The 25,936-nt window shown below is 39.4% G+C and overlaps 1 protein-coding gene and 1 pseudogene across 2 annotated transcripts in view; one reads left to right on the top strand and one right to left on the bottom strand.

Moving 5' to 3' along the window:
* Window positions 1–1,832: 1,832 nt before the first annotated feature.
* On the bottom strand, window positions 1,833–3,608 carry LOC308239534 (DDB1- and CUL4-associated factor 8-like; the record flags this gene model as incomplete). The annotated part of the gene is made up of 2 exons (XM_080652315.1): window positions 1,833–3,246; window positions 3,361–3,608. The coding sequence occupies 2 exons, from the start codon at window positions 3,606–3,608 to the stop codon at window positions 1,833–1,835; spliced, it is 1,662 nt and encodes a 553-aa protein (XP_080508441.1).
* Window positions 3,609–3,925: 317 nt separating this feature from the next.
* Window positions 3,926–25,936, top strand: part of LOC308239535 (importin subunit alpha-1-like) — a 57,599-nt pseudogene continuing 35,588 nt past the window's right edge. The window contains exons 1-2 of the transcript in view: window positions 3,926–4,030; window positions 5,762–5,825. The product of the transcript in view is annotated as an importin subunit alpha-1-like (transcript). The remainder of the gene's footprint in view (window positions 4,031–5,761; window positions 5,826–25,936) is intronic.

Here is a 25,936-nt window from a genome sequence, read left to right on the forward strand (position 1 = left end):
TCTAACCACCTTTTATTCCATTTTATTTTCTGTTACATTTTCTATTCTGTTTTAAATGACAGTGTTAGTTTAGACTCACTGTGTTCTTTTGTTATATTCAATGTCTTTTCCTGACATCAGACCTTGGACGGGGCTACCAGTGGGCCCCAGATACCCAGGAAGTTGTTCCTAACTTATCCCTCTCCCTTCCTCTCTGAAATAAATAAAAATATATTAACTTTCCATTCTAAAGTTTAATCTCATAATATAAATTTCTCCATCTGCTCTCAAGGGGCCAGAGATAATATGCATTACTGAAGAAAAGCATTTGTTAGGGTACAGAATGTTTTATCACATCCTTCTTTACCAACAAACTTCTGAAAAGAAGGGTGTTGGGGCCAAGGAGGACTCTGCTTCACTCACACAAATAATGTTTGTAAAACAAAAACATTATTACTGAATGGTAATTGGACATCATATGTTCCACATTTACAATAAATAAGGCTTAAAACAAAATATTTTTAAAAGCAATTTAACCTCATGAAATGAGCCAAAGAGAATTTTGAGCAACGCCTAAATGTCTAATGAGATACTTATTCTAATATCACAGTTATCTATCAATATAAACAACTCTTTATTGCAACATGAAGTTATTTGGAAATTAGTTGAAAAATATACTTTCAAATATTAGGAATTCTTATATTCTTGGCTGGTATCTTTTAGGAGATGTTTGTCCCAAGAGAACTTCTTGGAAAGTAATCTTTTGGGAGTTCTCAGCCATGAAACTGCAGGAGAATTCAAAGTACAGAGTAAAAAATATCATGTAATTAAATTTCACCCTTACCAGCCTCTCTACTCAAATTAATCAATATTAACATGTGCATTCATAAAATGGGAACAACACAAAGTTATTAATTCTAGATGGATAAATTATCTTGCTAGGAATTTATCTAACCACCTGTTCTTCCATTTCCTTTTCTGTTTTAAATCACAGTGTTAGTTCCAACTCACTGTGTTCTTTTGTGACATTTATGGTCTTTTCCTGAGAACAGACCTTGGGAGGAGCTACCGATGGGCCCCAGATACCTAGGAAGTTGTCCCTAACTTTGCATCTCAGTGAGTAGAAACTGTGATTAATAACTTTCCGTTCCAAAGTCTAATCTCATTATATGAGTTTCTCCACCTGCTCTCAAGGGGCCAGAGATAATATGCATTTTAAAGAGCATTATTGAAGAAAAGCCTTTGTGAGGCCACAGAATGTTATATCACACCAACAAACATCTGAAAAGAAGGGTGTTATACTTCACAGGGGTGTTGGTGGCCATCTCTCTCTTGCTTGCTCTTTGAGAGTGACTGTGTGAGTATGCAGGAGTATGTATGTGTGTGCATACACTCTTTTATTTAATTTTTAAGAAAAAACACATTTAACATTTTTAGCTCAACTTAAGACCGTAATATTATCTACTAAAGATGAAAAAAATGTAAATTTTCCAAGTGTCAGAAATGACAATATAGATTCAATGAGGCCATCAGTATTTCCTCCTGAATTAGGAACCTTTAAAGGTCAACCATAAAAGAACAAAAGAAAAAGGGCACGAATAACTGGCTTACACATTCACATAGAAATAAGGAGCAAAGAAACCAAGGGAAAGAAAAGGAATGAGGAAAAAAAAGTCATAGAGGAAGAAAAGATAGTACAGGCAACAGACGAAAGGAGGTTTTCATAGTGGAAAATAAAAGGCAAAAGGCAAATCTAACAGGTAAACAGAATTGCAAATGTAAAATTCCTACTGAGGTGACGTCTAGCTGGAGCAGCAATCAGGCATTCAGGATAGCAGGCTCCGCTGATGGTCTTAGTTTTCTTCCTCCTCGGATGTATCTGAGGAACCAGAAGACTCATCTGACTCTGCATCCAGGACTCTACCTTCAAGAGGTGCCCTGCGCCGCCTTTGACCAGGAGGACTTCCACGTGTGAAGTGATGCATGAGGAATGAAAGCATGTTACTGTCAAACAGGTGGTTGTGGCCTGAGCCCTCTCTATCTCGATCCCGCTTGTTCTTTTTAATCACATCATTTAACCCAACAAGCTTAGTGGTCGCCTTAGCTGTGGGTGCCCAGATCTTGGGATCGTGGTCTAGGCCACTGGTCGCTATCACAGGTAGGTAAGGATGGGGCTCAAGACAGTTGATGTTCCCTGCCCTGTCCCCCTCCATGAACTGAACGATCTGACAGGATGATTTCTCCCAGAGGAAGATGTGGCCGCAATCACTACCGCTCATCACAAACTCACATCCGGGCCCATAGAAATTGACCCCTTTGACCGTGGCATTATTTCTGTGCCCCTTATATCTCTTCACGTACTGGGCTCCATCAGCGTGGGAGGAGTGGAAGAGGTAAATGTCTTCATCATTGTAACTGACCAGGAGCTCGGTGCCATCGTGGCTGTACACCAGGCAGGTGATGAAGGACTGGGAATCACAGTTGACCAGGTGGTGGGGACAGAACTTCTTGAGCACCCCGTTATTGTCAGTCTCATTGATTTTCCTCTGGTCGTAAATTCTCACAAACTGGTCTCGCCCCCCGACGGCAAACTGGTAAGTGTTGGCAGGATTCACAAAGACTGCGTACAGTCCCACCCTCCGCTCATTCTCTTTGGTTACCACCATTCTGGACGCTGGGCGGTCCTGCCTGAGGTCAACGGCAAAGACAACTGCATCTTCGCCCGCAGTGAGGAACTTGACAGGGGAGTCTGGCTCCAGGGCCACCTTGTGGCAGGCTCCCCTGTGCTGGGCCACGCGCTTGGAAACCCTGCTGAGCGAGATGGCAGGCAGCTGTGCTATGCGCACCTGCCCATCGCGGGCACACGTGGCCAGGGTGGAGTCGCCACAGTTGGGAAGGAACTTGGCCTGAAAGACGTTATTTCTGTGGCCGGTGTTAAAGGCCATGATGGCACGCTGCCGCACCCAGTCCCACACTATCACCGTGAGGTCGTCGCTGCTGCTGGCCAGCCAGGTGCCGCGCTGGTTGAAGTGGACGCTGTTGACACAGCCGCTGTGGCCCTCCAGCCCGTACTGCAGGCGGAAGCGCTGCACGAAGACCCTGGCCCCGCAGGCCTGGTACACGAAGCGGGCGCTGGAGCCCAGCTGCCGATCGCGCAGGGCGTTGAGCACCTGCCAGCGGGGCGGAGGCAGCGCAGAGGTCTCCGAGGACACCCACTTCTCCAGGGCCTCGTGCTCAGCGGACACGTGCTGGGGAGGGCTGGCCTCACTGCTCTGCCCCAGGAGCTGCTCTGCTGCCTCATCCTCCTCCTCCTCTCCCCACTCCTCTTCCTCGCCTTCCTCCTCCTCCTCCCATTCCTCTGTGGGCTCACGATCGGAGTACTCGCCTGTGGCTTCTGCTCTGTCTTCCAGGATCCCGGAGACGATGCTGTCACTCTCCGTGTCTGTGCCTTGACTCTCTGCGCTGGCCAGGAGGTGCGCGATGGCATCCCCGCTGCCGCCTCTGTGCCTGGCCACTCTCCAGAGCCTCTGAGGCTGAGAACTTAGATGGAGGCTCCGGGCTGTCCCCATCCCGGCCTCCGGCTCTGAATGCTCCCCTGAGCCATCTGTGCTGCTCCCGTAGCCAGACATGTCTGCTGATGCTCACTTTGGCCCGGCTGTGGTGGGAAAGTTTTAGAAGCCCTGAGAAGGGAGCGGGCCAGCCAAGGGTTGCAACGGGTCAGCGGACAAGAAGGGAGGCCTCTGAGCTGGACACCTTCGTGGTCAGCCAAGGTGTGAAGGGCAACTTCCGGTTCAGGGGAGGCAGGTATGGGAGCCGAAAAGGTTGAAAAGACTGCTGCCATCTAGGGTCTCGCAGGGTTTCAGGGCAGCACAGCGTGTTCCAGGCAGAGCCGCGCCCCTGCAGCCATCTGACCCTGGCAGCCTCAGGGCTTGCTGTTCCTTCGAAGATGGAAACTTGTTGCACGTTGGAAACATTCTTACCAGTAAACCGGCAACAAAACATCCTTCTCGGGAAGAACACTTACCCTCAGACTCTCGTGCTTTGCTTGAAGGTAATGTACTCTTATGAAATGAAGAAGCCAATGCGATGAAAGATTGCCAAGGCCCGCACAGCTAGTGAGTCCCTGAAATACAACTATCTTGAGCAAATCAAACCGCTTAAAGGAAACCTGGAGAGCTCAAATGGGTAGAAAAGCCCTAGGGTTGACAGATAAAATACACAATGCCTAGTTAATTGCATTTGAGATTTAAAAATGAGTATTTTTCAGTATGAATAGTTCCCAAATATTGCATTTGACATGACTTCTACTAAAGATACTTATTATTTATTTGAAATGCAAATTTCACTGTGTCTCCTCAATTTTTATTTGTTATACCTGACAGTCTTTTTTAGTGAGAAGTGTAATTTTGTCCCTCAGTGTAATCAAGGCTGAAATCACTTGGTCAATTTCAAGTAGACATTGAAATGAGTAACTGCTTCACTCATTTAAAAGAGAAGCACGTTTATTTTCTTTTTCCACCTGAGATTCTATATATTTATCTGGAGTTTGTTCAATTTAACATAATGTCATGAGAAAGAAATTCTTCTGTGATGTTATAAAACTAGCAATATATTTTAAGTAAATCCCCCAATAGGTAAGAGGCTTGGATGTGGGTGCTTTTAGGAGAAGAATGCTCTTTGGAGACAGTTCACTGGGATTGCTGCGTTAACTTCAGAGCTTTTCCAAATGAATTATCTCGGGTGATGTCAGTTAGTTTTCGAAGGCCTACAGTAAACTGCTGACCAAGAATGCAGAAAACAAGACTTCCCTCAGAATAATTGCAAGATCAATGTAAAGTTGATTAAACATAGAATTATAAAGTTTTCTAAAGGGAGAGGATGGTTCCAAGTCTAATAGTAACAGAAAGACATGTAAAAGGATATTCACTGTGATTTGCAAAGAGTAGCACAGCACCCTGAAATCCATCTGAAAGCCTATCAAGAGTGACATGGAGAAATAGATTAACATATATTTCTATAATGGAATCATGTACAAAAATCATACTGAATGAATTAAAATTGAATACAGCAATAGCGGTGAATCATAACACACTGATGAGGAAACCACAAATGAGAGAGGAATCATTGATAATGTCATTTTGATGCAGATCATTATAGTTTTTCTATGCAAATTTGAAATGGCAAGGAAAAAATTGACTCAAAATTCAGGATAATTCTTAGGAGAGGAGGACGTTAAAATCTGGAAGAGAGGAAACTTAGAAAAATCTTGGTAATACTTATAGCTCACCTATAAACAGTTATGTTGTTGTTCTCCTTGCCATCTATTGCCTGTCATTTGCATTTACATACCCTTTTCTCTGTATGATACATGGCATAGTAGTGTGTTGTTGCTTTAAGATAATGTTCATGAACAAGGGGTCTTGCTCCGCCATGGACCACAAAATACAAAAGAAAACAAAACAAAAACATTACAGGATAACCAGAGCATTAAGCCCTATTATGCCCATGCCGACATCGTGCAGGTGAGGAATCCCTATTAATTGACTTGGAAATATGTCTAGTCCCATTCCAAGGAAGAGTTCCACTGTTAGAGGTTGAATCAGCTTATTTTAATGGGATGCTATTGAATTTACCTGCTCATTAAGTAATCTAACTATGAATTGAATTTTCACTTAAGTTTGCATTTCATTAAGTTGATATATTTGGTATATTTCCATTCCCATTCATTCATTCACCACAAATTTATTTAAAGCTTCTAAGTAAATACCCCGTGTTGTTCTAGGTTCTGATAGTAGTGGTGAATAAAAGTAGTAATCCTTCGCTCATTGGGAAAAGGAAACAGACAAGTGGGCAGAGATGAGTAATTTGGAGAGAAATAAAGCCGTGTAAGTAGATATAGACTAGAGGATGTTATTTTAGATAGTGCATTCAAAGAAGGTCTCATTCATAGGATGACTTAAGCAGAGGGCTGAAAGAAAGGAGAGATGGAGCATGGAAATATCTAGGATGAGATTGGTCCCTGTAAAGTGACATTGAGGGTAAATGCTCTGAAATACTGGCACAATATGAGTGTCCATGGCACTTGAAGGAGGCCCCTATGACTGAAGCAACGCAAGTAAGCATTACAGAGCTTGTCAGGCAAGGGGATTAGGAGAAGCAAAGGCCATCTCAAAAAGAGCCTTTTTGTGTGACCACCATGAGGAATTTAAATTTTTATTTCATTCTATGTGTAGTGGAAAGCCTTCAGAAGCTTGTGAGCAGGGCAAAGGCATTATCAGACTTACTTCTTGAAAAGGGGACACTGACTGCTGTGTGGAGAATAGAATGGGTAGAAAGAGAGAGCAGAAGGACTAAGCTATTGCTCTCACCCAGGTGGGAATTGACGGTGGCTTAAACTAGGATGAGGATCATACAGTTGGTGGAAACGGGTTACGTTTGTTATATATTTTGAAAGTGGATGTGATAACCTTTACTCCTAAGTTGAATGTGTGTGAGGTGGGTTAGTCAGCACCCTGGCCTGGTACGCCTTTCACTTGGGCAGTTTGAAGCAGTTCCCAAGTGGGATTTGTTCAAAGATGAGAGAAGGCTGTAGAGAAATCACAGGGAAAGGTCAGGACCTCAGGCCTATAATGACCAGGGAGACATTATGCCTCTAGGCCTAAAGGTGGGGAAGAAAGAAAGCAGTTACCAAAACCTGAGACAGAAAGGACAGTGTAGAGAGTCTGACCTGACTGGACAGGAGCGATCATTAGCAATCAGTCAGTTAGCTCATATATGGGGAGGTAGAGAGACAACTTCCCCCAATTCAGTATCCTCTCTCTGCTCCCCTGCTGGTACTTCCCACTGAGTCATTTGAAGAAGGTAGAATTTTGTATTCTGTAACTCTCCTGAATTTATTAGTTCTAACAGGTATGTGTGTGTGTGTGTGTGTGTGTGTGTGTGTGTGAGAGAGTGTGTAATCTTTATAGTTTTCCATATTTAAGATAATGTCATCTGTAAACATTTACTTCTCCCTTTCCAATTTGGTAGCCTCTTAGTTATTTATTTTCATGCCTAATTTCTCTGGCTAAAAGTTCCAGTACTAGCCCTGGATGGTGTGGCTCAGTTGATTGGAGCCTTTTCCCACACATTAAAAGTTCCAGTACTGTGTAGAATAGAGATGGCAAGGACAGACATCCTTGCCTTTCTGGGTCTTAAAAACAAAACAAAACTAAAGAACAACTGAAAAGCTTTCAGTTTTTCACTGTGCAGTATGATGTTAGCTGTAGACTTGTGACTTGTGGCCTTTATTATGTTGAGGCAAATTCTGTCTATAGCTAGCTTGTTAAGAATTTTTATCATGAAAGGGTATTTAATTTTGTCAATTTTTTTGCACTTATTGTGATGATCATGTGATTTTTATTGTATTTTATTTTTTAAAAATCTTGAAAGTATTACATGTAGTTTTACATATGCCCCTTTACCCCCCATTGAGCTCTCCCTGGCCACCCCCAACCCCCAGTGCATGCCCTTACCCCCTTAGTGTCTGTGTCCATTGATTATGCTTATATGCATGCATACAAGTCCTTTGGTTGATCTCTTACCTCTGCCCTCCCCACCTCCCCTCTGATATTTGACAGTCTTTTTGATTCTTCTCTGCCTCTGGATCTATTTTTGTTCATCGGTTTATGTTGTTCATTATATTCCACAAATGAGGGATATCATGTGATATTTATCTTTCGCCAACTGGCCTATTTCACTTACCATAATGCTCCCCATGTTCATCCATGCTGTTGCAAATGGTAAGAGTTCTTTCTTTTTTTTCAGCAGTGTAGTATTCCATTGTGTAGATGTACCACAGGTTTTTAATTCATTCATCTGCTGATGGGCACTTAGGCTGTTTCTAAATATTAGCTATTGTAAATTGTGCTGCTATGAGCATAGCAGTGCATAGATCATGTGAATTTATCTTTCATTCTGTTAAAATGGTGTACCACTTTGATGATTTACTTATGTTGATCCATCCTTGCATCCCAGGGATAGAGACCATATTGTTATGGTGTATTGTCCTTTTAATATGCTACTGAATTTGGTTTGCTAGTTTTCTTGGTTTAGAATTTTTGCATTTCCATTCATCACAACTATTGGCCAGCTGATTTCCTGTAGTGTTTTTGTCTGCTTTTGGATTTAGGGGACTAACAATGAACTATTCAAGAGGAAATTAAGAAAACAATCCCATATACAATAGCACAAAAAATAATAAAATAGTTAAGAATAAATTTAGCCAATGAAGTAAAAGACTTGTACATTGGAAACTACCAAACATTAATGAAAGACATTAAAGAAGACACAAATAAATGGAAAGACATCCAGTGTCCATGGGTTGGAACACTTAATATTATTAAAATGTCCACACTACCCAAGGAGAACTGCAGATACAATGCAATTCCTGTCAGAAGGGGAAAGGCAGTCAAGATAATCCTTTTTTAATCTGGATCACCACTGGATGTTATATGTTAGTGACAATGACTTAGTAGTAAGGGTAAAAACTGATAATGCAAGGGAGATACAAGTTTTAGGAAGAATTTCTTGAATAGGCAGAAGACATAGGATTCGATGCATAGGTAGAGGAATTGTAACAGGAAGGCAGACACAATATTTAGCACAGAGGCACGTAGGTTGTTAGCTTTGCTGGTGGAAGAATGTGCATACTCTCTTCTAATTGCTTCCATTCTCCCAGTGAAAAAAGAAGGAAGGATGTCAGCCATGAATGAGGAAGAGGAAAGCAGTGCTGGATCTTGGAGGCAGAAGAAGATGTGGAATAGTGAACTCAGTGAATGGGAGAATGAGTCCAATAAGGGAATGGAGAATTGTTGCCTAGAAGCAGAGAGGGTCCACTTGCAGTTGTACAGCATAAAAGTGAAATGAGACAGCATGGTCATTTGTGTTTCTCTATTTCAGATACTTGAAGACAGGAGTGGAGTAGGCAAATTCACAGATTAAATTAAAATCCAAAAATTTTTGCTATTTGAGGATAATGCGAGTTTGGGGGCAAGGGAGCTTAGACCCTACATAATGAAATTTTTATAATAAGGAACCATGAGGCTGGCTGGTGTGAGTCAGTGTTTGAGCAACCAGGAGGTCATGGTTTGATTCCTGGTCAGGGCACATGGTTCAATTCTTGGTCAGGGCATATGCTCCGGTTGTGGGCTCGATTCCCCGTAAGGGGCATGCAGGAGGGGGCTGATCAATGATTCTCTCTCATCATTGATGTTTCTACCGCTCTCTTCTTCTCCCTTCCTCTCTCTGAAATCAATAAAAACATATTTTAAAAAAATGAGGAACCATGAATTTATCAAAAAGGATATTAAGTACAATAGGGGAAGATAAAGAGGTCAAATTTGATAGGATCATTGGATTGGAAGTCCCAGTGGAGTCACCTTTTGCTGTGATCAGCAGGTGTGTTCAACCAGAGAGGAAGTAGAGTTCCTTTTTGCTTCACTTCCTCTTGGCCTGTAAGTATATATGACGCTTAGGAGGGCAGGATGACCCAGAACACTATAATATGTACCCAGGCTATTAAAGCAAAAGCAATTTGATTAAAAGAGTAAAGTAATTCACTCTAAAACATGGCTGAGTGATAAGCTTAATTTTCCCAGAAGCTATTTCCTTAATCTAAGAGGAATTTCCTAGTCTAGGAGAGAGATTTTTTTAGAAGAAACCTTCCAGAGCCACTTGAATTTCTCAGGACATCACTATAACCAGTTTTTTTTTAAAAAAGGACTGGATTTGGAGCCATCTGCCTTTGTCTATTAGAATGGTTTTAAGGGGTGGGTGGGGGGGGCAATGGTAAGATATGTACACATATAATACCTTAATAAAAATTTGGAAAAAAAAAAGAATGGTTTTAAAACTGACTCATACAGAGGTTTTGAAAAAATTTCCCTAATTTTTATTTTTCCCCATCCCCCAACTGCCCCCCTTTGGTAGTCATCAGCCTGTTCTCTACACTGAATGGGTCTGTTTCTGTTCTGTTTTGTTTGTTTATTTGTTCTGTTTTGTTTTTCTGGATTCCACTTGTAAGTGAAATCATGCAGTATTTGTCTTTCTCTGTACATGCTCTAAATATTCTTACAGGCCAGCAGGACTACTGCCTGATTCTGAAAGTGGCATTCAAAGAGGGATCTTTACCTGATTGCCTCAGTGTGTTTGAGGATTCAAGAGAATCCTTTCTTAAATATTATCCTACCTCCCTTATGTAATGGGCTTGTCTAGTTTTCAGCCTTCACAGAAAGAACACCACAGACTTATAAACCAGTCATTATCATGACATGAATTGTATACTAAGATCAGTAGAAGATTTTCTGTGGACATTTCATAAGGTGTTGGCAAAACTTACATTTAAATATGCTTCCTGGATTTGAGAAACACCTATTTAAATTTCTAGGAAGCCCAGAAACTTCAGGAGGCCATTTGGATACAAAAGAGATAGAAAATTCTTTATATTCTAGAACTACACTGAATGGCCAGATTATTATGTCCACCCATCAGTACTTCGTCGGGCCACCTTTTGCCTTCAATACTGCGGCGATTCTTCTTGGCATTGACTCCATGAGATGTTGAAAGTTGATGTGAGGAATCTGACACCATGCCTGATGAATAGCACTGTCCTGTTCTGTGAGATTTGATGGTTGTGGAACCAGCTGCCTGATGGCTCTTTTAACTTCGTCCCACAAATGCTCAATTGGATTGAGATCTGGAGATTCTGGGGGCCACCTAAGCAAGGTAAAGTCTCCCTCATGTTCTTGAAAACATTATTGCACAATACGAGCACCGTGGCATGGCGCATTGTCTTGTTGGAAGAAGCCATCTCCATTGGGATACGCCATCAACATGACAGGATGAACTTGATCAGCAATGATACTTAGCTATGTTGTGCTATTCAGACATTGTTCCACATGAATTAAAGGGCCCAAATATGCCAGGAAAACATGCCCCAAACCATAACACTGCCCCCACCAGCTTGAAGAGTTGTACTCATGCATGTGGGGTGCATGCTTTCATGCTGTTTCCGCGAAATTCTCACTCTGCCATCTGCATGATGCAACTGGAAACGTGATTCATCGGACCACATGACTTTTTTCCAATGCTCAACTGTCCAATCCTTGTGTTCCTGTGCGAATTGGAGACGTTTTATCTTGATAACTGCAGACAGCAAAGGTGTTCAAACAGGCCTTCGGCTTCCATATCCCATACGATGCAGTATACGGCTAATTTGCCTACAAATATCAGGTGGTCATAATAATCTGGCCACTCAGTCTATTTTCTTTTTGAACAAATAATTGAAATAGCAAAATATACTGGTATGTTACTTGAATTATTTACAGAGGGTTACCTGTGAAAGAGAGTGACAGGAGAGACTCTTTTGGGGTAGATATAGGGCTTAGATGGGCTTCCAGAAAAATATCTTTGAGAATAATATCACGAAAGGAGGAACAACAGAGCAGCACAGAGCCAACTAAGAGGAATTGTCTTCTGGGCTCTTGGGTATGCATGCCCACATTCCTCTGCCTCACCCTAATTCAGCCTCAGTCCCATGTGTGTGGGGTCAGGCAGGGTGAGAAGCCATCAAAGATGAATACACGGTCTGTGACAGGAGGGAGGAGACAGCAACCGCATGACATATTCTGGAAAATGGGAAGTCTCAGTATGATTGGAGCCCAGAGTAAGTGTAAACAGCAGTCTGAGACAAGGCCAGCCTGTAACTTGTAATCCTTTATTGCAGAAGTCCTCAAACATTTTGGTCTTAGGACTCCCTTGGCATTCTGAAAAACTATGAAGAATTCCAAAGTACTTATATTGATATGATTTGCATCTTCTGATATTTGCCACCGTAGACATTAAAGTGGAAAAATATTTAAATAGTTATTAATTTGTTTTGAGAAAGAGTAATAAACCCCAATGCATGTTAACATAAATATTTTCTAATGGCTATTTCCCCCCAAACAAATTGAATTCCACAATACTGAGTATTTCTTTATTATCTCGTTTAATAGAAGACATCTGGATTCTCATGTCTGCTTCTTCAAGCAATCTTGGAATATCACAAGTTATGCAGTGTCTGGATTACTTGCCTGTGCATTTGTGAGAGAATGAGGGTGAAAAAGGCACATAACATTTTAAGATGATCATGAACATAATATTGACCTTTACAGGGTCTCAGAGAACCCTGTCCCTCCCCATGGGTTCCCCAAGCACACTTTAAGAACTGCTGATTTCTTATAAAGACATATAGAGAACAAGTTGGATTCTATCTAGTTGATGATACACAGATTCTTCAACAATTTAATAGTTGGATAGAGGCAAGGTTAAATGTTCGGAAACAACATTCAAATAATTTCTCACAGATTATCTGGAAGGACTGTTTTTGCAGACATGTATATAATACCATTAATACGCTTTTTCATGTGCCTAGTTTCCTCTACTCAAAAATAAGTTACTTGGAAGTAGATACTGCTTTTGATTCATCTTTATAGCTCCAGATTTTTGTAGAGAGTACAGAGTAAGCACCAAGTAAAGACCTGTTGAAACAAGTGAAAGAACCAACTAAATGGCTATCAGAATATTGCAGATAAATGATGGCCCAGTCTTGAACTTAATGGCAGTGGCAATATAGATAGAGCAGATTCAGGAGATGTATGGAATTCACTGTTGACTGACTAGAAATGCTGTTGACCTACTTACTGGGTAAGGACTGTGACAGAAAAGACAAGCAACACCATTATTTCAACCTTTTGTGGCCCTGGTTCAGGAAGAATAGGCATGATAGAATGGGCGGGGTTTGAATGGATGATTTCTGGTTTCATTTTGCATATGATGAATTTCAGGTGCTTGTAGGATTTGAGCCTCTCCTAGCACCTTAGGCTGTTTCAAAATTGCATAGGGTCTTATCTAATTAAGCCAAGATCTCAGTCTATTTCAATATTTGTTTTCAATTCTTTAATATTTTAGTATTTGTTTTTAATACATTTGATGTTTCAGTGTTTATTTTTAATGTCTTCGTATTTTAAATGTTTAATCAGAATTCTTGGATTTTTTTTCTGTCCTAACTTTCCAATTCTATTAGTGGATGCCAATTTGTTGTCAACCAAGTGGTATAAATTTGGCTGTTGCACAGTGGCTCATTTTCAAATTCACTACTTTTACGTTCCATCCATAATGTGGGGAGTTGAATTATCCCTACAACTCTGGGAATAAATCTGCTAACCCCACTCTTAATATGGATGTGGGGAGAAAGTAGGGAACACAGCATTTGACTTATTCATAGAAACTGACCAAATCTTCTGCCAGCATCCTCCTACATCAGAAGCTCCTTCTAGGGATCATGACACATTTACAAGTATGACTATCAGTAAGAACGGATTTTCATAGCTCACAATTCATTAAATAGACACCATGTAATTTAAACAGCAAAGAATTATGTGAAAAATGTGTTGTGAAGAGCCTAAAATAAGTTCAGAAGTGAACAAAGTCTGGCTTCATGTTTTCAAGAGAGTATCCCCAACAAAAGAAAGAACACTTCAAGTACTAAAGGGATTCAGTTCTCATGTACTTTATTGTCACTCATCTTTCCATCTGGCCAGAGTCTCTATTTTATCCCATTCTTCCATATTGAGTGCCATTCTGTCTTTATATTTTGTTTCTATTGTTGCCCTGTCCCAGGAGGATGTGAATAATTTTAAAGTTAGTAAGAGTAGCATCTGCACCGATAGAAAATAGTAGTCATCTATAATAATCTATAATAATAAAAGCATAATATGATAATTAGACTGGATGTCCTTCTGGACATTTTTCCGGACAACCTTCTGGACGAAGCAGGGGCTGGGAGAGAAGCCCAGGTCCTGGGTGCCAGAAGGAAGCCAGTGCTGGCAGCCAGGGGAAGGAAGGCCTACTCTTGCACATATTTTGTGCATCAGGCCTCTAGTTTCATTATAATTAGTCTATTTGTCTTTTTTATTTATGCCAAAAATGCATCAATATATCCAAAGAATGACTACCACCATCTTAAAAGCTGAATACAGCCTCCAACTCTAATTATTTCCATTGCTTTAAATTTAAAAAAATTGTGTTTATGAAAGTTTGAGCTCTTAGTATGTATCATACATTTCTATTGGTTGTATAATTCAGTGAGTTACAGAAATTGTACCATTGAAGAAAAATGAAAATATAGTTTTGAAAACGGAATTGTTTTTATTTTCATCAATTATTAATTTTGCATTTTTTAATAAAGCACATAGTGAGCATAAAAACCTGAATATTCATTAATCAAACTAGAGATATTGATGTATTTAAGCGAATAAGAGAACATTATTTCTAGGGGTATGTGAGATGGATAGTCATGATAATGTGTGAAATAAAGATATAAAACTGAAATACAAAAAAGATCCTGCCATAATACAATGGAATGTTTACCATCCCCACCCCGTAGAATTAAATACATTAGATTTAAAAGTAAGCAAAAGTCTATATTTTTTAAAACATCTATTATTGGGAGTAGTGCCACTATTTCTTTATCCTTTCATTTACATGCAGAAGGAAATTTCTGCTTTTCCCCACTTTTGGAATAGTTCTGTTTTTTTTCACTCTTAATGTGACATGTCAGACTCTGAAATATGGCATTTCACTATTGAGCCGAGTTACTGCTCATGTGTGACACACCCCTTTGCTCTATTGCCCACAATTTCCCCTCAATGTTCAAACATGGTTGGTACTTTGGGCTTCTTGTCAATATGTAGTATGTGTATTTGGACAGTGCCCAGAGCCTGCCTTATTTTTTTTTAATAATACCCCTACCTCCCCCGGGACTTCACTACCCTATTGCACCTGTCCATGGGCTATGCCTATCTATAATAATAAAAGTGTAATATGCTAATGAGACTGGACAGTCGAACGACCTTCTGGTCATCATTCCAGATGTCCTTCCAGATGAAGCCACAGCAGCAGGGGCTGAGGCAGAGGAGGTTAGGGGCGGTCAGGCAGGCAGGCAAGCAGTTAGGGGAGATCAGGCAGGCAGGCAAGTGGTTAAGGGCAATCAGGTAGGCAGGCAGAGTGGTTAGGGGTGATCAAGCAGGCAAGCAGAGTGGTTAGGGACGATCAGGCACAGGCAGGCAGGTGCACTGTTAGGAGCCAGCAGTCCCAGATTGCGAGAGGGTGCAGACCAGACTGAGGGACCCCCCTGTGCACGAATTTTGTGCACTGGGCCTCTAGTAAGTATATAAGTTCTTTAGCTTATCTCTTCTCATCCCCACAACCCCACATCAAGTTATAGTATAAGTGCTGGCCATCCTTCTTGCTGGTGCTGTCTTTTACCACTGAATCTGGTAGTGAGATGAACTTGGCATCCTTTTCTGTGCACTATTTTGGTACATACATTGACTGCTCTACAGATCACATCAACTCTTTGTGTATATGTTTTTTCTTTCAGTCTTTCTCTCCCCTTCCCCATTTATTGCCCCCCCCCTCGCCAACCTACCCACTAAATTAGTGCCAACATTTAGATTTTAGGTGAGTTAGGTGATCCCTACTTCAGCTCCTGACTTTAACCATGTTTTGTAGTCCAGCTCTTACTGAAGAATGTTATTGCTTGTGGGGAGAAGGGGAATTAGGAGAGTGGGAAGTGGTGGTTATAAATTGCTTTAAAATTTAATGAATCCACTTGATGGGAAAAGGGTGAATGGTAGAATTTGGTCTCTCAGATTCAGTTTTATAAAATGCAAATGAGAGGGTTAAAATGCATGATTTTAAAGGCTAATTTTAGTCAAATACAAGTTGACTCTATGATGCAACATGGCTGATTTTCTTATATGGCTTCTAAATAAACCCTAAAGCCAATTTCAAAAAATGAGACTACAAATGTAGTATGAGAAGCATCATGCTTGATGGAATAAAATGCATGAATTTCCACAGTGACTACTTTGAAAGGTTGTACTCATTTGGAAGAGAAAAGATTTTGTGAGTTTGTTAAAAATTAGTGATATTGTCATTCATTTTAGTTTCATCATTTACATCCCAAGGGGAAGTCATTCAAATAGCATGTGTTCATTACCGAGTACGCTGTAAAGACAGTTATAAAAAAAGAGAGTCAACATAGGGAGGGCTCCCAAAGGTGTCAGTAGTTGGGGAAACAAAGAGTTGGAAGAAAGAGACCAGCTAAACAACTGACAAGAGGAAGAGGAAGAGTCCTGGCAAAATTAAAAAAGGCTTGGGATTAAGACTCCACAACACTTGTTGCTTTAAGAATATGAACAGATACATTTTCACCTGATGATTCATATATAAGGACAGTAATAAAAACAATTTTGCCTGGCTGGCATGTCTCAGTGGTTGAACCTATAAACCAGGAAGTCACGGTTCTATTCTACGTCAGGGCACATGCCTGGGTTGCAGACTCCACGCCCAGTAGGGGGTGTGCCGGAGGCAGCCAATCAATGATTCTCTATCATCACTGATGTTTCTATCTCTCTCCCTCTCCTTCCTGTCTGAGATCAATAAAAATATTTTTTAAAAACCCAGCCATTTGAAGAAGAGATTGCCCAATGTTTGTTAAAAATTCTTAAAGGTGTAGGGAGACAGTGCACTGTTAATCAACAGAAATGTTTTAAGTACATGACTATAGAACATGATTTTACTGAGTGAAAATTTCATCCTCGTATAAACAGGAGAATTGTGGTAGGCAGAATAATGACCATCTTCCCAAACCTGAGAATATGCTAACTTACGTGGTAATAGGGAATCTGCTTATGTGGTTAAATTAAAGAGCTTGAGCTGGGGAGCTGATCCTTGACTATCTGGAGGGGCCCAATCTTATCTAATAAAGAGGGAATATGCAAATTGACTGTCATGCCATCACAAAGATGGTGGCACCCAGTCCCCTCAGCCCCACGGGAGTCCCCCAGTCCTTTCAGCCCAGCCAGGGGGGCGGCAGGTGCATGGGGCGGCAGGTGCATGGTGCGGCTGGACCCACCCTCAGCCCCCCAGCCACCTAGGGTGGGCCCAAGGCACAGGCAAGCCTCAGATGGCGGCTGCCCAGCCTTCCAGGGCCACCTGAGGCTCAGGTAACCAGGGCTGGCCAAGGCTTGCACTGCCGGCAGTGGCAGCAGCAGAGGTGTGATGCAGGCCTCACCTTCCCCTGATCGCTGGGTCACCTCCCTCTCCTGAGGGCTCCTGGACTGTGAGAGGGAGCATGCCGGGCTGAGGGACCCCCCTCCAGTGCATGAATTTTCATGCACTGGGCCACGTCTAGTGTAATCATAGGATCCTTGTAAGAGGAGCGAGGCAGAAGGGTCAGAATCAGAGGAGACATGATGATGGAAGCAGAGGTCAGAGTGATGCGAGGTCTTGAGGCAGCATCCTGAAGCTGGAAAGGGAGGAGAAACATATTCTTCCCTAGGGTCTCTGGAAGGAATGAAGCCCTGCTTCCCTATTTTAAGCTTCTGACCTGCAGAACTGTAATATAATAAGTTTGTGTTGTTTTCAGCCACTAATTTGTGGTAATTTATTACAGCAGTAATACAAAACTAATATGGGGGTATTAATCTGAGCAAGGCACTCCACAGTATCTTTAAAATATTTCTAAGCCAAGATGGGGGAGTTAAGACTATGCAACAATGGTTGCAGTCAGATTCAAAACTGCCACAATAGATATGATCAAAACATGAAGTTTAAAAACATGGTATCCAGAGCCTGGGTTTGAATCCTAACCCTGCCCTTTTGTAGTTATATACTAGTAATTGTGGGCAAGCTCTTTGACATTTCTGTGCTTCTGTGACCCTATATGTAAAGTGCAATTAATTATCACAACTGTCTCAGAGAGAATATTGTGTGATAAAAATAAATTCAAATGTATAATTAATTATTATTACATAAATTAATATTTTTGAATTGCTTGGAGTATTTCCTGGTACATAGTGAACACTACATAAAGGTTAGCTGTCATTATTAGTAATGCCAGCCAAAAGTAAATTCTGTGGTCACAGGTTCAAGGTTCTGTACTTGATTTTAAACATTTCAATATTTGTAGCAATGGCTTGAATAATGACACTAAAGCCTGGAGGAATAAAATTGAGAGCTACATATAAAATCAGGCTAAAGCCAATGGAATGAATATATTCAGGCTCCATGAAAAAACCCAAAGGTTTATGTCCCAAATATTTGCCAGCATTATGATTTATTTACTTTAAATATATGACTAGCATGTTGTGATCTGTTCCACAGATTGAATTGTAAATACAGTTAAACAAACATTAGGGTTTTTTGTTTTTGTTTTTTAAAAAAAATAGTCCTAGCTGGTTTGGCTCAGTGGATAGAGCATTGGCCTGCGGACTGAAGGGTCCCGGGTTTGATTCCAGTCAAGGGCACATGCCCCGGGTTGCAGGCTCAATCCCCAGTAGGGGGTGTGCATGAGGCAGCCGATCAATGATTCTCTCTCATCACTGGTGATTTTCCCTCTCTATCACCCTTCCTCTCTGAAATAAATAAAAAATTATATATTAAAAAATGAAAGAAAAATATATGTGATTTTGTATGTCACAAGACTAAATTAACAGAACACCAATATTGTTCGTCATGCCCTAACTATTACTGGACCACTTCCACGCCAGGGAATGGCTTTGCCCCTGCACAGTCCAGGAGCTTTTGTATGTCAGGTAACCTCCCCATCCTTGACTCACCCAGGAAAATTGGAGTGAGAATAAATCAAGTTTTATTCAGGTAGAGAAAAAGGAAGAGGCCAGGTTATGAGTGCCACAGTGCAAGAAGCAAAAAAATGTGTGTCCGAGTGGATGTGGGCAAACTTGAGAGTGAGTTTTGTGTATGGTCAGTTAGTTCTTGGGATTATATGTTTGGGTGGGTGGGGGGTGTTTCCAAGCTTTATGGTGGAATTCTGACTCTGCCTTCTGGTTGAGATGAGGCATGGTTCCTAACATGGTCTGTTTCGAAATTGTCATGGCATTTGTCCCCCTTAGCTCCCCTTCTACTTGTGGTGTCAGTTTTCATTATAATGATGGTATAATGACCTTTGGGTTCAGTCTCTGGTCAATTTTTCCTCCATCTTGGAATGATCTGGTACTAGCCAGTCCTTTTTGTTGTTGATCTCTACAACCACCACAGGGGTTTTCCTGCCATAAACTATTTTCTCTTTGTTTTTTAAAATATATTTTTATTGATCTCAGATGTTGTTTTATAAAGATATATGATCTTTTGGTCAAGTATGTTTCATTTTTAAAAAATATATTTTTATTGCTTTCAGAGAGGAAGGGAGAGAGAGATATAAACATCAATGATGAGAGAGAATCATTGATCGGCTGCCTCCTGCACACCCCCTACTGGGGATGGAGCCTGCAACCCAGGCATGTGCCCTGACAGGAAATTGAGCTGTAATCTCCTGGTTCACAGGTTGACACTCAAGCACTGAGCCATGCTGGCTGGGCAATTAGTTTCTCTTTAATCAATCCCAGAGGTAGGGGCTCTTGTGAGAGGTTGAGGGCTCCTACTTCGTCATCCCACTTGTTGGAATCTTCCCCTAACTTCTTTCTTTCCTGCCTCATAACCACCCCCTCACATGTTCAGTTTGTTGAAAACATATATGACTTATAGAGACCTAAATGTTGGCAGGTGTCATTAGGAGTAAGGTTCAATCCAACTTCTAAATCCAAATAAGGATTACCTGATGAATTCTTTAATGTTTTGTCTTACCACTGCCACATAAAGATGTTTTTAACAATTAATCTTACATTCTTCCTTTTTTAAAAATATATTCTATTGCTTTTTTACAGAAAGGAAGGGAGAGGGATAGCGAGTTAGAAACATCGATGCGAGAGAAACATCAATTAGCTGCCTCCTGCACACCCCATACTGGGGATGTGCCCACAACCAAGATACATGCCCTTGACCAAAATCGAACCTGGGACCCTTGAGTCTGCAGGCCAACGTGCTATCCACTGAGCCAAACCAGTTAGGGCTAATCTTGCATTCTTACAGTCAGTCCCTACAAAGCTATCAATGGAGTCCTTATTTTGGGTATCCATGGATATACTTCTTAGGGCTCAGTATTTTCATCCCATGCCCAGCTAGGAATACAGCATCAAAATTGGTTTAGGCCCGGCCAGTAGGGCTCAGTGGTTGAGCGTCGACCTATGAACCAGGAGGTCATGGTTCCATTCATGGTGAGGGCACATGTCCGGGTTGCAGGCTCTATCCCCAGTTGGGGGAGTGCAAGAGGCAGTCGGTCAATCATCGATGTTTCTAACTCTCTCTCCCTCTCCCTTCCTCACTGAAATCAATAAAATATATATATATTTTTAAAAAATTGGTTTAGGATAGTGATTGAAAAAAAAATTGAAAAGATCAGTCATTGCTTGCTTAGAGCTGGAATCATAGGAGAGGACTGAATACAAAGCATGAGGGAAATTTGGGGAGATGATGGAGATAACCTGCATCATGATTGCCATGGTGGTTATGTCAAAAGTCTAGAAATAACAGAAGTGAAACCAATGAATCACTAAAGTAGTAATTGGTAAAAGTTTATTGTGCACCCCCCAAAAGACATTTGGAAGCACTCAAATCAAAACACAGAATGAGGGTCAAGTGTGTATTGTTATAAAGAAGATATATATGCCCTAACTGGTTTGGCTCAGTGGATAGAGCTTCGGCCTGTGGACTGAAAGGTCCCAGGTTCGTTTCTGGTCAGGGGCATGTACCTTGGTTGCGGGCACATCCCCAGTAGGATGTTTCTCTCTCATTGATGTTTCTAACTCTATCCCTCTCCCTTCCTCCCTGTAAAAAAATCAATAAAATATATATTTTTTATAAAAGAAGCTATATAGTGAGAGAGCAGTGACTGTTTATTCTTCAGAATGATTGGATATAATATTACAGTGTTCAGTGATTACCTCATATCAACCTTAGAAAATTGTTCAAGTTTTGCTTCTGATTTCCAGAAGCATAAGCAAGAAATGACCCAAATCAAGTTAGTCTTGCAAAATAAGCTAAATTAAGCTTTGTTTGTGTGACTGTTGCCGGTAAAAATGGAGTCCTTAACAGCATTGTGAGGTTGAAGTTTTGTGGTAAGATTTATTGGGGTTGAAATGGAATGTTCCCCATGTCTCATTTCCATACATCTGCTGTGAAGGAAGTCCAGCCTTGTCTTCATCAAGCCCAGAAGAAAGGCCAGGGTCCATAGATTCTGTGCCATTGGTTCAGTCCATTTCAGTCCCAGTTTGTATCCAGCTAGCTTAGTCTGTGTTCCTGGCTACACCCCAGCTGGCTCAATGTCCAGACCTTTGCTTGGAGCCCACATAGCTGCAGGCTGTGTGGCTGCTAGGACCACATGGCTTCATGGATAGAGAACACGAGAGCAAACAGGAAAAGTGAGCATGAATGAGTGAGCTTTGTTAGCTTGGATTACATTATCTTGGGCTTGTTAATCTCAATAGCTGATACATCTATAATAATAAAAGCATAATATGCTAATTAGACTGGACAGCTGAACGACTTACCGGACGAAGCCAGGGCTGCGAGGGCCGAGGCAAGCCACCACGGCTGTGAGGGCTGAGCCCCTTGCACAAATTTCGTGCATCGGGCTTCTAGTATTATATAATATTTATAGCAGTTATTGCAGTAAGCATTTTGTCCTTTTCCTGATTTTAACTGGAACACCTGCAATGTATCATGAATAAAATATTTGTTTGGGAAACATTTTAATGAATTATCTGTTGAATCCTATTTTATCAAGGTATTTTTGTTTTGTTTTAAGAAGAAATAGGTTTGACTCCAGTCTAAATACTGTTTCAACATTTTAAAAAATCAGTCAGATTAAGTTGCATTGAATTGCATCAGTGATCTGCCTTAGTGAGAGATAAGTGAGAATTTATTTTGTCATTTTCTTTTATTGTGCTTTTATTCTGGTTATGGATAACATATTACTCACACTTCATAAAAATAATTTTGAGGAATTCCTTCTTTATATGTACTCTTGAATAGGTGAATTATCATCAGAATGATCTGTTCTTTGTGGATTTGGTAGGATTTCATGTGACACCATCTGAACTTGGTGTTATTTGTAGGTCAGAGGTTATTTTATTTACAAATCTCCAGTTTTCCACTTTCTCATCTATTAATGATTGTAGATTTTATTTTTCTAGAGTCCTATCCATTTCACTTAGATTTTTTTGCATAAGATGACCTAAAATAACTTGTAAATGTTTTTCAAAATTCCATTAGTGATTTTGATTACTTATCCATATTTTTCTAATTTTGTGTTCTTAAGGATGCTGATAGTTTATTAATATTTTTTTGCTTCATGGTTTAATATGAAACTTAGGCAAATTAAGTGAGCTATGTCCACTTGGATTTATTTAAATATGTTTAGTGTTTTGTAGTTACTATTAAAGTTTAGGACTTTAAAAATATCTTTGTTTTAGTGGTACCATTAAACCTATACTTTTATATAATATCCTTAGTCTTCTTTTCTTTAGGCAGTTTTATTATGAGCAACAATGAAATTAATTAGCTTGTAAATTCTCCTTTTTCTTCTCCTCCCATTTCCAATTTGTTCAATAGTATTACCTTTTATAATAGTTACCACCATTATTTCAAAATTATACTGGAAGACCCAGACAGTAGAAAAAAGTAAAGTTAAATGAATGGATGAATAAACAAAAGGCACGAAATTTGATTGGGAAATAAAGAAGTAAAACTATATTTGCTCATTATCTGATTATGTATGTGGAAAACTGTAAAATAATTTCCCAGAAAAGTTATAATTAATGAGTACATTTAGCAAAGTTGCAGTTTACAAGACCAGCACACAAAATTTGATTGTATTTATATAAAATGAAAATTGATATTTAAGAAATAATCTTTAAAACATATAAAAATATAAACTATTTAGAAATGCATTTAATAAAATACATGCCAGGTCTGAATACTGAGAAAAATTATAAAATATTCATTTATGAGGTTAAATTAAAGAACACATACATACATGTTCATGAATTAGAAGACTCAATGTTGTTAAGATGTCAATTCTTCACCAATTGATATATAGATTCAATGCAATCCCAGTCAAACTGATAGGTTGATTATATCAACTACATGAAAATAAAAAGAATTTGTGATAGCTTAAACAGCTTTGATTTTTTTTAAAAAAAGAATAACATTTGGAAACTTATATTATCTGATTCAAGACTTACTATAATGTTAAAATAATTAATGGAGTGTGGTATTGGCATAATGAAAGACATCAAGTTAATGAAACAGAATCAAGATTTCAGAAGTAGACCTGTATACTATATATGGTCAATTGGTTTTTAGGATAGGTGTTAAGGCAATTGAATGGGGAAAGGATACTCTTTTCAATGTTACTGGAACAATTGGATATCTGCATGATAAAAAATAAATAATAACTGACTTTACATCATGTACATAATTTAGTTCAAAATGAATGATAGACAAAAATGTTAGATACGGATATAAAACTTCATGAAGAAAACATAGGGTAAAATATTTGTCTTATTGGCTTTCATGAAGTTGCTTCAAAAGGACAAAAAGCATTGACCCATAAAAGACAAAATAGATTATTGTTCTTTGATAGACATGGTTAAGAAAATGTAATTGCCTGCCACAGAATGGGAGATAATATTTACAAGTCTTGTATTTGACAAAAACCTTGTATTCAGAAAATATTAAGAATAAATTTAGCTCGGCTGCTGTGCCTCAATGATTGAGCACCAACCTATGAACCTGGAGGTCACAGTTTGATTCTGGTCAGGGCACATGCCTAGGTTTCCAGCTTTATTCCCAGTAGGGGGCATGCAGGAGGCAGCTAATCAATAATTCTCAGCATTGATGTTCCTATCTCTCTCTCCCTCTCCCTTCCTCTCTGAAATCAATAAAAATATATTTTAAAAAGTAATAAATTTAACTCAATATTAAGAAAAAATCAAAATTTTTAAATGGGCAAAAGAATTGAAGTGATATTTAACAAAAGAAGATATATGTATGGCCAATAATCACATGAAAAGATGCTTAATATCACTAGTCAACAGAGAAAGTCATATGAAAACTTCAATGATACACACACTGGAATTGCTAAAATCTAAAAAACAAACAAACAAACAACTATAATACTAAGTTTTGACAAGGATATGAAGCAACTTTATTGCTGATGTGGATGCAAAATGGTACAATCATTTTGAGAAAAATCATTTTGTCTGTTAAACATCAGCATTAAGCATGCAATTATCCAGGACCCAACAATCTCATATCTATGTATTTGCCCAGGATAAATTTTTTAAAAATAGGTCAACATAAAGACTTTTTATTAACATGGATTCTCCAGAGAAGTAGAATCATTTGGATGTATGTGTGTATACTATATATGTGTATATGTATGTAGATGGATAGATAGATAGATAGATAGATAGATAGATAGATAGATAGATAGATATAGATAGAGATACTTATTATAAGGAATTGGCTTGTGTGATTACGAAAACTAAAAAGTCCCAAGGTCTGCAGTTGGCAAGCTAGAGACATAGGAGAGAGCCAAGTTCCAGTTGAAAAGCTTTCAGACTTGAGACTCAAGAAGAGCTCATGCTTCAGTCTGAGTCTGAAGGCTGGAAAAGGCCAATGATCCAACTCAATCAGTCAGGCAGGCAGAGTTCCCTCTTATTTAAGAGAGGGTCGGTTTTTTGTTCCATTCAGACCTTCAACTGATTGGATGAGGGTCATGGACATTAGGGAAGAAAATCTGCCTTACTCAGTCTACCATTTAAATGTTAGTCTCATCCACAAACACCCTCACAGACACACCCAGAATAATATTTCACCAAATATCTGGACACCACAAAGCCCATCAAGTTGACACCTAAAATTTACCATCACAGACCTATGCACAAATTTCCAAAGTAGCATTAGTTATATTAGCCCCACACTAGAAAAAACGAACACCCAAATGTCACATAATTGGTGAATAAATAAACAAATTGTGGTTTATCCATACTCTGGAATACTACTCAGTAATAAAAGGAAAAATATTGATATACACAAATACATGGATTAATCTCAAAATCACGATGCTAAAGTAGACAGTGAAACATAAAGGAGTACATAGTATATGATCCCATTTATATGAAATTCTAGAAAATGCAAAATTTTAGTAACATAAAGCAGAGCAGGGTTTCTTGAGGCAGAGGATGAAGGGAATGAATGCAAAGAGTCACTAGGGAACTTTTTGGGTTGATTTTAAAGTTCTATATAATGTTTGTGGGAATGGCTACACAAATACATACAATTGTCAAAATTTATCAAACTGTACACTGAAACTGGATTGGTTTTATTGTATTTCTCAATGAAACTGGGGAAAAGAGGTTGTTAATTTATTTTATAATAAAGAAATGATTATGATATTTTGATTGAATGAAATAGTATGCACTTGCAAAAATGATGGAATTGAAAATGTAATTGGACTCATATGTGGTTGGTATGCTGTGATTGAAACGATTTTTTAAAAAATCACACATTTCAATAGACACTAAAAAGAGACCATGGGCATTTATCATAGTTGTTTCAAGAAAATATATATATATTTTGAATTTGTATTTGTTGTAAGAATAAATGCAGTTGTAAGAATAAATGCAGTCCTTAAGCAATTGTTGTAAGAATAAATGCAGTCCTTAAGCAAAATAAAATAATTGGGTAGCACAAGTTCCACAGCCTCAGATATATACATCTAGTGTTAGTCCCCCATTTACAAAACTTAATGACAAATTTCCCAAAGGACCTTATAGTAAGGGTTGGAAAGCCAGTAATACAGAGACTGTGGTATTATTTTAAATTCTTAAAAAGTGAACATTTTATAAATATGAGGAAGATGATGATATACAAGGAAAAGGCTTTTAAATTTATTTCCATTTTATTC

Source organism: Plecotus auritus (genome assembly GCF_963455305.1).
Source record: "Plecotus auritus genome assembly, chromosome: X".
Taxonomy (NCBI): Eukaryota; Metazoa; Chordata; class Mammalia; order Chiroptera; family Vespertilionidae; genus Plecotus; species Plecotus auritus.